This window comes from Pseudophryne corroboree, chromosome 2, assembly GCF_028390025.1.
Source record: "Pseudophryne corroboree isolate aPseCor3 chromosome 2, aPseCor3.hap2, whole genome shotgun sequence".
NCBI classification, from domain to species: Eukaryota; Metazoa; Chordata; class Amphibia; order Anura; family Myobatrachidae; genus Pseudophryne; species Pseudophryne corroboree.
The window spans coordinates 560,006,639-560,020,749 of record NC_086445.1 but is presented as its reverse complement, the minus strand read 5'-3'; the positions used below and the strand labels follow the sequence as shown (position 1 = coordinate 560,020,749).

Genomic DNA, 14,111 nt, shown 5'->3' with positions numbered 1-14,111 from the left:
TCAGGACTCTAAAGTTTCGTCCAACAATATTCTTTATTTCCCTGGCACAGCTGTCTCATCACATTGTGTATTCTTCCTCTGTGTGATTTTTCTTTTTTTTGGAGTAGGTCGTGTCTGTTCATATTCACAACCTCTTCCAAGGACTTGTCCAATAAAGGACGGGGATAATCTCTTTGTTGCAGAGATTCGATGAGATCTTTGGCTTGTACCTTAAAGGTGCCTGAATCAGAACAATTTTGTCTAAGTCTCATTAACTGCCCTTTAGGTATGTTATTTTTCCATGGTGCATAGTGAGAGCTTTTGTAATGCAAATATGAATGAGTGTTTAATGTAATTAGATGTTATTATCTTATTATCCTTAATTTGAAGGGTCACATCCAGAAAGCCTATTCGATCCCTACTATGGGTGGAAGTGAAGGTTAAATTATATGCATTTAAATTGAGACTAGTGATAAAGGAAGTAGCAGAAGACAGATCCCCATCCCAAATGATGAATGGCCATAGAATACCAGGCCCGCCTCCCAGCCACCGCCCTACACATGGGTGTCGTCAAAATCGCTCATGTATAGATTGTTGTAGCTGGGGGCGAACCTGGTACCCATGGCCCATCCCAGTGGTTTGTAAATCATAGGTGTCCAAAAATAAAAAGTAATTGTGAGAGAATGAATAAAATACATTGTGAAATAAAATTATAAAATTCTGTTTGGTCCCTATCAAGATCATTCTCCCTCATAAGTCTCTTTGTGATCACTTCTAGCCCTATATCGTGAGGAATATTTGTGTACAATGCCTATACATCTAAAGTTAGAAATGCAAACGTATCTTTCCACTGTATATGTTGTATTTTGTTCAAAAAATCCATAGTGTCTCTTATATATGACTTTTTGATGACGGGACCAAAGGCTGAAGGAAAGTGTCTATGTAAAAGGAAAGATTGGAAGTAATGGAATTGATACCTGAAATAGTAGGACGACCGAGTGGTGAGGTGAGGGTTTTGTGAATTTTAGGAAGAAAATAAAATGTAGTGGTAGGGAAGTGAGGAAGTAGGAATCGGTGTTCCTCTCTGGATATGACCCCCCTAGTTCTGGCAGAATCCAATAGTGTCTTCAATTCTTGTAAAAATTAGGTCGTAGGGTCTTTCTTTAGGGGCAGATTTATTAAGCCTGGTGAAGTGTTAAAGCGAAAGGTGATAAAGTCCCAGCCAATCCGCTACTAACTACCATGCCACACGCTGGGTTTGAAAAATGACAGTTAGAAGCTGACTGTCTGGAACTTTATCTCCGTCCACTTTATCACTTCACCAGGCTTAATATATCTGCCCCTTAGTGTCATATAGGATTTGACATCCCCCTACTGTCTGAGAGCTTCGTCTATTTGCAATTTCTCTAACGTCCTAGTGAATGCTGGGGACTCCGTAAGGACCATGGGAATAGACGGGCTCCGCAGGAGACATGGGCACTTTAAGAAAGAATTTAGATTCTGGTGTGCTCTGGCTCCTCCCTCTATGTCCCTCCTCCAGACCTCAGTTTGAATCTGTGCCCGGACGAGCTGGGTGCTGTTTAGTGAGCTCTCCTGAGCTTGCTATAAGAAAGTATTTTGTTAGGTTTTTTTTATTTTCAGGGAGCTCTGCTGGCAACAGACTCCCTGCATCGTGGGACTGAGGGGAGAGAAGCAGCCCTACTCTCTGCAGATAGGTCCTGCTTCTTAGGCTACTGGACACCATTAGCTCCAGAGGGATCGTACACAGGATCTCACCCTTTGTCGTCCGATCCCGGAGCCGCGCCGCCGTCCCCCTCGCAGAGCCGGAAGACAGAAGCCGGGTGAACGAAGCAAGAAGACTTCAAAATCGGCGGCAGAAGACTCCAGTCTTCACTGAGGTAGCGCACAGCACTGCAGCTGTGCGCCATTGCTCCCACACTACACCCACATACTCCGGTCACTGTAAGGGTGCAGGGCGCGGGGGGGGGGGGGGGGGGCGCCCTGGGCAGCAATTAGAGACCTCTTTGGCAAAAGTTTGCATATATACAGTTGGGCACTGTATATATGTATGAGCCCCGCCAAAAATTGTATATGAAAGCGGGATAGAAGCCCGCCGTCGAGGGGGCGGGGCTTCTTCCTCAGCACTCACCAGCGCCATGTTTTTTCTCCACAGCTCCGTTGAGAGGAAGCTCCCCAGCCTCTCCCCTGCAGATACACGGTAGGAGAGGGTAAAAAGAGAGGGGGGGCACATAATTAGGCGCAAAAATCAATATAAACAGCAGCTACTGGGTTAACATTAAGTTACTGTGTTATTCCTGGGTTAATAGCGCTGGGGTGTGTGCTGGCATACTCTCTCTCTGTCTCTCCAAAGGGCCTTATGGGGGAATTGTCTTCAGATGAGCATTCCCTGAGTGTGTGGTGTGTCGGTACGTGTGTGTCGACATGTCTGAGGTAAAAGGCTCCCCTAAGGAGGAGATGGAGCAAATATGTGTGTGAGAGGGTGTCTCCGTCGACAACGCCAAAACCTGTTTGGATATGTGTAATTAAGTGCTAAGGTGAATTTATTGCACAAAAGATTAGAGAACAGACAGGGAATTTACCCATGTCTGTCCCTATGTCGCAGAGACCTTCAGAGTCTCTCAATGATCACTATCCAAAATAATAGACACTGATATCGACACGGAGTCTGACTCCAGTGTCGACTACGATAATACAAAGTTACAGCCAAAATGTCAGAAAAGTATTCAATATATGATTATTGTAATAAAAGATGATTTGCATATCACTGATGACTCATCTGTCCCTGACACAAGGGTACACATGTTTAAGGGGAAGAAAGCTGAGGTAAATTTCCCTCCTCTCATGATGAAAAAGAGCGGGAATCTCCAGACAAGAGACTGCAGTTTCCCACAAAGAATTCTCAGGGAGTATCCTTTCCCCACTAGGGCCAGGATACGATGGGAATCTTCCCCTAGAGTGTCACGTTTGCCCAAAAGGTAGCCCTGACGTAACAGCTATTCTCAGGGATCCTGCAGATAGCGTGCACATTCTGGTACACTACTCAGACCGGCGATTGTGTCGGCATGGGTTTATAGCGCTGTTGCAGCGTGGACAGGTACCTTATCAGCAGAGATTGAGACCCTAGTATGTATATATATGTATATATAGAGAGAGATATATTAAAGATGCTGTCTTAAGAGATAGATATATATATATATATATATATATATATATATATATATAAAACATGCCCAAAGAGACATGAGTCTACTGGGTCCTAGAGTCAAAGCTATGTCGATTTCTGATTGCTTGACGTGTCCTGTAGAATATGCAATGGACAGATGATGCCAACTTAAGAGGCATATGGAAGGCTGAGGATTGTGTGGAGGAGGGTTCTCGGACCTGGTCTCCACAGCTATAGCTGGTAATTCTGATATTTTGCCTTATATTCCTGCACAGCCTAGGAAAGCACGACATTATCAAATGCAGCCTTTCGAACAAAGAAACAAGAAAGTCCGAGGTGCGTCCTTTCTTGCCAGAGGCGGGGACAGAGGAAAGAAGCTGCACAACACAGCTAATTCCCAGGAACAGAAGTCCTCCCCGGCCTCTACAAAATCCACCGCATGTCGCTGGGGCTCCACAGGCGGAGCTAGGCCCGGTGGGGGCACGCCTTCGTAAGTTCAGCCACAAGTGGGTTCACTCCCTGTTAGATCCCTGGGCAATAGATATTGTGTCTCAGGGATACAAGCTGGACTTTGAGGAGATGCCCCCTCACCGACGGCCCTGCCGGCTTCCCCCCACGAGAAGGAAACAGTGTTAACTGCAATTCACAAATTGTATCTTCAACAGGTGGTGGTCAAGGTTCCCCTCCTTCAACAAGGAGGGGGTTATTATTCGACCATGTTGTAGTCCCGAAACCAGACGGTTCGGTCAGACCCATATTGATTTAAAATCCCTGAACATATACCTGAAAAGGTTCAAGTTCAAGATGGAATCGCTAAGAGCAAGCCTGAAAGGGGGAGATTTTATGGTGACTCTGGACATAAAGGATGCATACCTTCATGTCCCCATTTATCCACCTTATCAGGCGTACCTCAGAATTGTGGTACGGGATTGTCATTACCAATTTCAGACGTTGCCGTTTGGTCTCTCCACGGCCCCGAGAATATTCACTAAGGTAATGGCGGAAATGATGGTGCTTTTGCGGAAGCAAGGTGTCACTATTATCACGTACTTGGACGATCTCCTCATAAAAGCGAGATCAAGAGAGCAGTTGCTGAACAGCGTATCACTTTCTCTGGAAGTGTAACGGCAACACGGCTGGATTCTATATATTCCAAAGTCGCAGTTGGTTCCTACAGCTCATCTGCCTCTCCTAGGCATGATCCTAGACACAGACCAGAAAAGGGTTTATCTCCCGATAGAGAGAGCTCAGGAGCTCGTGACACTGGTCAGGAATCTATTAAAACCAAAACAGGTGTCAGTGCATCACTGTACTCGAGTCCTGGGAAGGATGGTGGCATCATACGAGGCCATTCCCTTCGGCAGGTTCCATGCGAGGACCTTCCAATGGGACTAACTGGACAAGTGGTCCGGATCACATCTTCAGATGCATCGGTTAATCACCCTATCCCCCAGGGCCAGGGTGTCTCTCCTGTGGTGGCGGCAGAGTGCTCACCTTCTCGAAAGTCGCAGATTCGGCATTCAGGACTGGGTCCTGGTGACCACGGATGCAAGCCTCCGAGGGTGGGGGGCAGTCACACAGGGGAAAAATTTCCAAGGGCTGTGGTCAAGTCAGGAGACTTGCCTTCACATCAACATCCTGGAACTAAGGGCCATATACAACGCCCTACGTCAAGCGGAGTCCCGGCTTCGCGACCAACCGGTTCTGATTCATTCCGACAACATCACCGCAGTGGCTCATGTAAACCGCCAAGGCGGCACAAGGAGCAGGGTGGCGATGTTAGAAGCCACCAGAATTCTTCGCTGGGCAGAGCATCACGTAAGCGCACTGTCAGCAGTGTTCATTCCGGGAGTGGACAACTGGGAAGCAGACTTCCTCAGCAGGCACGACCTCCACCCGGGAGAGTGGGGACTTCATCAAGAAGTCTTCACGCAGATTGCAAGTCGGTGGGAACTGCCACAGGTGGATATGATGGCATCCCGCCTCAACAAAAAGCTGCAGAGATTTTGCGCCAGGTCAAGAGACCCTCAGGCGATAGCTGTGGATGCACTGGTGACACTGTGGGTGTTCCCGTCGGTCTATGTATTTCCTCCTCTTCCTCTCATATCCAAGGTGCTGAGAATCATAAGGAAAAGAGGAGTGAGAACAATACTCATTGTTCCGGATTGGCCAAGAAGGACTTGGTATCCAGATCTGCAAGAAATGCTCACAGAGGACCCGTGGCCTCTGCCTCTAGGACAGGACTTGTGCAACAGGGGCCCTGTCTGTTCCAAGACTTACCGCGGCTGCGTTTGACGGCATGGCGTTTGAACGCCGGATCCTAGCAGAAAAAGGCATTCCGGATGAGGTCATTCCTACGCTGATAGAGGCTAGGAAGGATGTGACGGCTCAACATTATCACTGTATATGGGGAAAATATGTGGCTTGGTGTGAGGCCAGGAATGCCCCTACGGAGGAATTCCAGCTGGGCCTTTTCCTTCACTTCCTACAGTCGGGAGTGACTTTGGGCCTTAAATTGGGTTCCATTAAGGTTCAGATTTCGGCCTTATCCATTTTCTTTCAAAAAGAACTGGCTTCTCTGCCTGAAGTTCAGACGTTTGTAAAGGGAGTGCTGCATATTCAGCCCCCTTTTGTGCCTCCAGTGGCACCTTGGGATCTTAACGTGGTGTTGAGTTTCCTGAAATCACACTGGTTTGAACCACTCAAAACGGTGGAAGTAAAATATCTCACGTGGAAGGTGGTCATGCTATTAGCCTTGGCTTCGGCTAGGCGTGTGTCAGAATTGGCGGCTTTGTCACATAAAAGCCCTTATCTGGTTTTCCATGCGGATAGAGCAGAAATGCAGACCCGCCCACAATTTCTGCCGAAAGTGTTTTCATTCTTTCATATAAACCAAACTATTGTGGTGCCTGTGGCTACTACTGTCTTGGAGGATTCCGAGTCACTGGATGTAGTCGGGGCTTTGAAGGTTTATGTAGCCAGAACGGCTAAGGTCAGGAAAACAGAATCTTTGTTTATCCTGTATGCTTCCAACAAGCTTGGGGCGCCTGCTTCAAAGCAAACTATTGCTCGCTGGATCTGTAACACGATTCAGCAGGCTCATTCTGCGGCTGGGTTGCCGCTGCCTAAATCAGTTAAGGCCCATTCCACAAGGAAGGTGGGCTCTTCTTGGGCGGCTGCCCGAGGGGTCTCGGCATTACAGCTTTGCCGAGCGGCTACTTGGTCAGGTTCAAACACCTTTGCAAAGTTCTACAAGTTTGATACCCTGGCTGAGGAGGACCTTGTGTTTGCTCATTCGGTGCTGCAGAGTCATCCGCACTCTCCCGCCCGTTTGGGAGCTTTAGTATAATCCCCATGGTCCTTACGGAGTCCCCAGCATCCACTAGGACGTTAGAGAAAATAAGATTTTACTTACCGGTAAATCTATTTCTCGTAGTCCGTAGTGGATGCTGGGCGCCCGTCCTAAGTGCGGACTTCTTCTGCAATGCTTGTATATAGTTATTGCTTAAATAAGGGTTATGTTATAGTTGCATCAGAGTTTATCTGATGCTCTGTGATTGTTCATACTGTTAACTGGGTAAAGTTATCACAAGTTATACGGTGTGATTGGTGTGGCTGGTATGAGTCTTACCCTGGATTCCCAAAATCCTTTCCTTGTACTGTCAGCTCTTCCGGGCACAGTTTCTCAAACTGAGGTCTGGAGGAGGGACATAGAGGGAGGAGCCAGAGCACACCAGAATCTAAATTCTTTCTTAAAGTGCCCATGTCTCCTGCGGAGCCCGTCTATTCCCATGGTCCTTACGGAGTCCCCAGCATCCACTACGGACTACGAGAAATAGATTTACCGGTAAGTAAAATCTTATTATTGCACACGTAAATTCTTTTAACCTAATTTTTATTTATGTTTTATTTTTATTGTATGTAATAAATTGTGCATCTATATTTTAAGAAAACAGTCATATTGTGAATAATTATACTTGACAGCCAGCGCTGGTTTACCTATTATTGTTTCAATCTTTTCCAACATTGCTGACTAAGATTGCTGACCATATTGTTATTGTTATCACACCTGTGGCTTCCCCTAGAGGTGTACCACAACCACTGCAGCCTATGGATATACCAAAACCACTGCAGCTCTCAATGGCTCCCTCCTATGGGATTTCCACATTTATTACAGCATGTTTATCAGGTAGCTGCAGCCCCACCCGTCCCTACCACAGGGTTGGACTCATTTTGTAGATCTCTATATAGAGCTTGGCTGCTTCCTTGTCTGTTTTTCAAAACATGATGCAGGGTCAAGGTACATTGCCTGCACCTTCTACTTCTAAGCGGCCTTTGCCTTCCTCACAGTCTACACCCCTCTCTGATTCAGACAAATCATTAGTTACTGCAGAGCATGCTGAGGTTTCAGACGCTGAATCCCTCTCAGGGGATGAGGAGGCCCCACCTAAGTTTCATGTGGCAGCATTAATTAGGGCGGTGAAGTTGTCACTTTAGCTAGAGCATGCTGAAGCAGTCCCTGCTACTAAAGATCCTCTGCGTAAACGGCAGAAGGTAGTTTTAGAGGAGTTTCCTCACTCGGACCAATTCACAGAAGCCATGAGGAAGGCATGGAAAACTAAGAAATTTATGGTTCCAAAGAAGCTCAGCTCCTTTTTTTTCACTGCCATCCACCTACAGTGGATTCTCATGTGACACATTTAATTAAAAGTTCAATACTCTCTATCCCTATGGCATCTTCCCTTAGGGATTTGCCGGATAGGCTGTTGGATATGTGTCTCAAGTCAATGTACTCCCTCTCAGGAGCAATGGCTAGACTGGTTACTGCTACAGCCTGGGTGGCTAAGGCATAGGGACTTGAGCAGACAACCTTGAACAAAGTTTCACCTCTGATCCCACCAAGGACCAGTTGTCTCTGCTCAATAATTTCAGAGATGCAACCTATTACATTGGGGAGGCAGCTCTGGACATAGTCCTATTGTCCTCTAAGACTTCCACTGTTTCCATTGCAGCGTGCCGCATTGTGTGGCTCCTATCTTGGAAAGCAGATTCAGATGCAAAGAAGACCTTGGAAGCCTTGTCATACACAGGCGACTTCCTGTTTGGGTCGGAACTGGACAAAATTGTTGAGAAATTGGCTACCTCTAAGACCCCCGTGTCTGCCTTTTATCATCGTCAGTGCGACTTTGTCCTTTTGGTCATTTCGTTAGCTCGGCAGGGCCAAAGGTCAGACATTGGCAAGAGGGTCTCACATAGTCAAGACTTCCAAACCCAAGACCAAACAGGCTTGGGCTGCCAGACGTCCAACTAACAAAGCCAGAGGACAAACCCTCTGCCTGACGGGGTGGGCCTCCCCCTGGGAGACCCCAAGGTGGGAGGCCGACTACTTCAATTCGCCCACACATGGTGTTAAATCACCACCGACGCCTGGGCCCTAGAAGTGGTCTCTCACGAGTTCTCTTTCTTTCCTGAAGCGTCCCCTCCAGGCAGTATTTCCCTAGTACTCCATCACCAGACTCCAGCAAACTACAACCACTATCATACAATCCCTCCTACAGTCAGGGGGTCATCATCATTTCCACAATCTCAGCAGGGTCAGGGGTTCTAGTCTGCCCTCTTTGGTTCAGAAACCAAATAGATCATACCATCCAATTCTGAATCTGAAATTGCTGAACAAGTCCCCAGGTTCTGCATGGAAACTCTACGGTCCATTGTCCTGGCTATGCGACCTGGAGACTGTTTGGTCGCCCTAGATATTCAGAATGCGTACCTCCATGTACCTATTGCACCCTGTCATCAGCGATATCTTCACTTTGCTGTTCTGCAACAGCATGTCCAATTCCAGGCCCTTCCCTTCGAACTGTCTACAGCACCAGGGTGTTAGAGCAAACAGGGAATTCGGATGACCATCTCAAAGGCATACTCGCAGGCTGATATTCCTGTTCCACTTACAGTGATGGCCCATTCTACTCACACTGTGGGTCCTTCTTGGGCAGCACACCGTAGAGCGTCTGCTGAACAATTATGCAAGTTTGTTACATAGTCTTCTGCCCACACATTTCTTAGGTTTTATGCTTTTAATATGTTTGCCCCTCATGATGCAACCTTTGGCCGACAAAGTCCTCCTTTCTGCTTAGGAGCGTTCCCTACCTATAACAACTGCTTTGGGACATCCAAAGGTTAAGAATTAACACTGTGGAGACCATGGACTCAGAAGAAGAAAAGAAAGAGTTATGGTAAAACTTATCTTCGTTTAACTCTTTTTCTTCGAGGTCCATGGGATCCACAGGGCGTCCACCCCACGCTTTGAATGGGTTGCCTTACAGTGACCACTTCCCATCTCTTCCCTATGAGAGTGTGATTTTCAGTGTGTACGATACTTTCTTCTCTCCTTCTCTAGCTCCTGCTTTGGGCTTGTTAACTAAAACAGATGTGCCTGAGCATGGGGGCACGGTATGAAGGCAGAGAAGCCCACTGCATCCTGGGAGACTCACAAAGCTTTATTGTTCGGTGCCAGTCCTGGTTTCCACCAGGTCATACCCAAGGGTGAGAAATAACCCTGTGGATCCCGTGGACCTCGAAGATAAAGAGTTAATGAAGGTAAGTTTTAGTATAACTGTTTTTGGCAGCAAACATATAGTTAAAAACTTGTGTGTAAAGGTACGTGACGTATGGCTGGCATAAACTGGGTGCATATGCTGCTGATGCAGAGTATTAAGCTGGGTACGCACTAAGACGATATCGGCCCAATATGTAGTTTCTGACTTATCGGGCATATCTTTCAGTGTATATGCCGTTGCCTGTGGTCGCTAGCAGCGTCACCTGGTCTTACATAGTAAAATAGTTAATGATGTTGAAGACAAGTTGTTCGAGTTCAACCTTTATTTTTGATCCTCTACTATTCTCTATATAACCATAGGTTTACCCATAATGACTCAAGTGAAGACCGTTTTTTGTGTAGTTGACAACTAGAATGTATAGTTTTTCTAAAATACGTTAATTATAGATGCTATATCATTGGATATCTTTTTCAGTTAGAAATCTATCTAATCCATTTTTACATTTATTGACCGAGTCCCCCATTACTACCTTCTCTGGCAAATAATTCCAGATCCTTACTGCCCTTACTGTGATGAACCCACTCCTTCGCTGGGTAGGAAATTTCCTCTCCACTAACCTCAGAGGGCGTCCACGTGTCCTCTGTAGAGATCTCTCAATAAACAGATCTCCTGTTGGCTCCATGTATTGTCCCTTTATATATTTATAAATATAAACACGGCCAACCGGGCGATAATGCTAGCAGCGTAGTTCTAAGTAAATAAAGGATGGAACAATGGGGGTCATTCCGAGTTGTTCGCTCGTTATTTTTTTCTCGCAACGAAGCGATTAGTCGCTAATGCGCATGCGCAATGTCCGCAGTGCGACTGCGCCAAGTAAATTTGCTATGCAGTTTGGTATTTTACTCACGGCATTACGAGGTCTTTTCTTCGTTCTGGTGATCGTAATGTGATTGACAGGAAGTGGGTGTTTCTGGGCGGAAACAGGCCGTTTTATGGGTGTGTGCGAAAAAACGCTACCGTTTCTGGGAAAAACGCGGGAGTGGCTGGAGAAACGGAGGAGTGTCTGGGCGAACGCTGGGTGTGTTTGTGACGTCAAACCAGGAACGACACTGACTGAACTGATCGCAGTTGCCGAGTAAGTGTGGAGCTACTCAGAAACTGCTAAGAAGTGTCTATTCGCAATTTTGCTAATCTTTCGTTCGCAATTTTGATAAGCTAAGATTCACTCCCAGTAGGCGGCGGCTTAGCGTGTGCAAAGCTGCTAAAAGCAGCTTGCGAGCGAACAACTCGGAATGAGGGCCTATATGTCATCCGTCCTTCATTAACTTGTTCTGATATGTACTCAGGATCCGTTATGTCGGCCCATCTGGCTGACATATCTTTTGGATACACATTGCTCAGTGCCCAGCTTAAAACCTCTTGAAATGTGTGTTGCTCAGCATATGGGGTATAATACACTATTTATGCATGCCATCTTCATTTTTATGTAAACCGTAATTGCTCATTTTGCAATCAGCTGTGAGACCCTAAAAATGTAATACTCTAGCACAGTGGTTCCCAAACTTGGTCCTCAAGGACCCCCAACAGTTGATGTTTTCCAGATCACCTAGGAGGTACACAGGTGTATTCATAACTCACGGACATATTTTAAAAGAGCCACAGGTGGAGCTAATTATTTCACTTGTGATTCTGTGAGGAGACCTGGAAAAGGTGCACTGTCGGGGGTCCTGGAGGAAAATAGCTGGCACTTTGAAGTCAGACAAATTAGGATACCAATTAGAATAGTAAGATCCTAGTAGGGTCTTAATTATGGGATTCTCCGTTTTCTTTACTATTTGTGTAAACCTTTCTGTTTAGTTTTTTTATGATGACTAACTAAATGTTGACTGTTCTCTGTTCTGCTTTCACTTACAGATACATTGCTAAATGTATCATTTTTTCGTGAAGCCGCTTGATACAACTGACTTCCTTTCAACACTGTCTTAATTCGGGCAGTCACAGATTTCTTTTCAAACTCTTTGCTCTGTGGAAACAATGTGAAGTATTTTTACTCCTGGTAAATAAATACAGTTTCACAGATGCTGTTTGCCACTTCAATACAGACTTGAAAGGCTGGATATTTCTTAATTTTGGGGATTTTTAGCAGAAGACTTCTGGTCTATGTGTTTTTTACTTTCAGTGTGAAACGCAATATATGTTTTCTATTCATTAACTTGAAGAGACCAATACCTCAGTAAAAACATCTTCAATTGCCAATCACAAACTTCAAAAGCGAGAAGCAATTTGTTTCAAAATGTGTATGGAACAATATATGGGTGTAATAACGTTTTTCTGTTTTGAAAATTTCCCTTTATAAGTAAAGACTTTTGTTGTAAAAAAAATAAAAAATAAAGTATTTATTTACATAAAGAATTGTGTCCTGTAGTAATGCTTACAGTGAACTCTCCCTTCTTTCTATTGTTGGGCCTTCTGCTGCAAGGCAATGCCCAGTGTTGTAGAAGAGATGTAAAGTTGTATCTTGCTGATGGGATGTAGCCAAAAGGTTAACAACAATGTTGACAATCCTAATGTCAACACCACAGTGCAGAGATTTTCCACCTTTTACAACTCGCGGCACACTGAACAAGATTTAAATATTGCCAAGGCACACTCAAATATAATGGTGATGCATGGTGCAGTTGCATGTCCTAGGATGTCATGTCACAGCTTCTCCATAGGTAACGCCTGAGCCACATCTGAGAAAGCCAGAAAAGCCCAACACTGCCCGGGCCCAAAATTAGAACTGGCTCTGCAACCACTAAACCCACCAGTATTGATCGTTCCAGGGCCTCAGTAGCGGAAAAACACTGACGGGCCTGGCTCTGTTTCTATGGCGGCACACCTGGAGACTGCTCAGGGCACACTAGTGTGCCACGGCACAGTGGCTGAAAAACACTGCCATAATGTGTTAAAATGTCAATAGGCGTCTCACAATCTCGACAGGTGAAATGTTGACATTCTCAGAATGTTGACATTAGGGTAGGGGTTAGGGATAGCAGGGCTTACCTGAATGCTGGGGGATTGGAGGTTTGACATGGAAATTGCATATGAAGCCGTTGCAGCCATTGAGAGAAGGTAAGTCACCAAGGACAATGTGCCGACATTTTGTCACTGTCTACATGATGAATGTAGGCATTATGACTGTCCAGATATTATACCACACCCTGCACTGACTGCTAGAATGTGATATTATAGTTGAGTGCAGTGTTTATGGCGAAGCGTGTTTTTGGTGATTGTTACTGAACATGTAGCCAGTATATATACAGTAGGCTCAGAATCAAGGGCTTTAATGTTTCTTTACCAGCCACAGGGAATGACAATAGAGGAACTCAGAATGCTTATTGCCCATGGTTTTTGTTCCCGAGCAAGCCTTTCACAAACCTTAGAAATGGTTATTTTTGCAATTATCCGCTTACACACATCAAGCCTGCTCAGTATGCAATTTCCTGTGAGCAGTAAAACACACTTCATAGCAGTTTGACACACTTCATATCTGGAAAGAACAATGGAAACATGGGAAGGCTAATAAGGCTACCACATTATGAACCTGCAGGTACACCAACAAAACCTAGAGAGCACAGAGTGTAAATTATTTGATTCATTCATTTTGAAATACTAATTTATTAACTAAAAAAAAAAGTGCAGTCCAAATTATATGTTGCGACGGCACTCAGGTTACATAACATGATGGACATTAATTAAAACATGCATACTTTTGACTGATTTCTCCACGATTGTTGTTGGTTGTCATACTGACTTCATATTCAGGTGAGTTGTGATGTTTTTTCTTTTTTGCGATATCACAATATTATAATTATGCCAGTAGGATCCATTTTTTTCCAGAATAAATAAAGCTTGTTAGCAATGATATAGGGGGTTATTCAGTAAGGATTGCAAATTCAGCTTTTTAGCAGAATTTGAATCCTTTGAATCGCATGCATGCAGCCCACCCACTGTGATCACGCAGCAATTACAGCGTGATCACTGAAATTGTGGATGCCTCATGCTGGCGCAGCCTGACTGCCACAGCAGGAGACCCGCCGCCATTTTTTTAGTTCGGAGCAGCTGTGTGCGTTTCAGGAGTATTACAGGGGTAAAAGATAAATGTGCGAAAACTGTTACATGGATAAAAAACAGTGCTATAAAGTGCTAAGATAAGTGTTACATGGTGACGCCTTGAAGCAGCCAAGTCAAAGCAATTCAGGGGTCCCTATGCCCCAAAACCCACCCCACAACTGACATGCTATATACATGTACTGTATACAGATCTTGCCTATAATAGTGCAGTCAGCAAATGCAAGGATTCCTACTTAAAAACAATCAGGGCCAGGTTGGAGGGGAGCTATTCA

At 45.3% G+C, this 14,111-nt stretch overlaps 1 protein-coding gene across 3 annotated transcripts in view; it reads left to right on the top strand.

The window, feature by feature from the left end:
* AIRIM (AFG2 interacting ribosome maturation factor) overlaps positions 1-12,135 on the top strand; it is an 80,651-nt gene extending 68,516 nt beyond the window's left edge. For all 3 annotated transcript variants that reach the window (XM_063954351.1, XM_063954352.1, XM_063954350.1), the window contains exon 5: positions 11,638-12,135. In XM_063954351.1, coding sequence (XP_063810421.1) covers positions 11,638-11,678 — 41 coding nt within the window. In that variant the 3' untranslated portion in view covers positions 11,679-12,135. The remainder of the gene's footprint in view (positions 1-11,637) is intronic.
* The last annotated feature ends 1,976 nt before the right edge of the window (positions 12,136-14,111 follow it).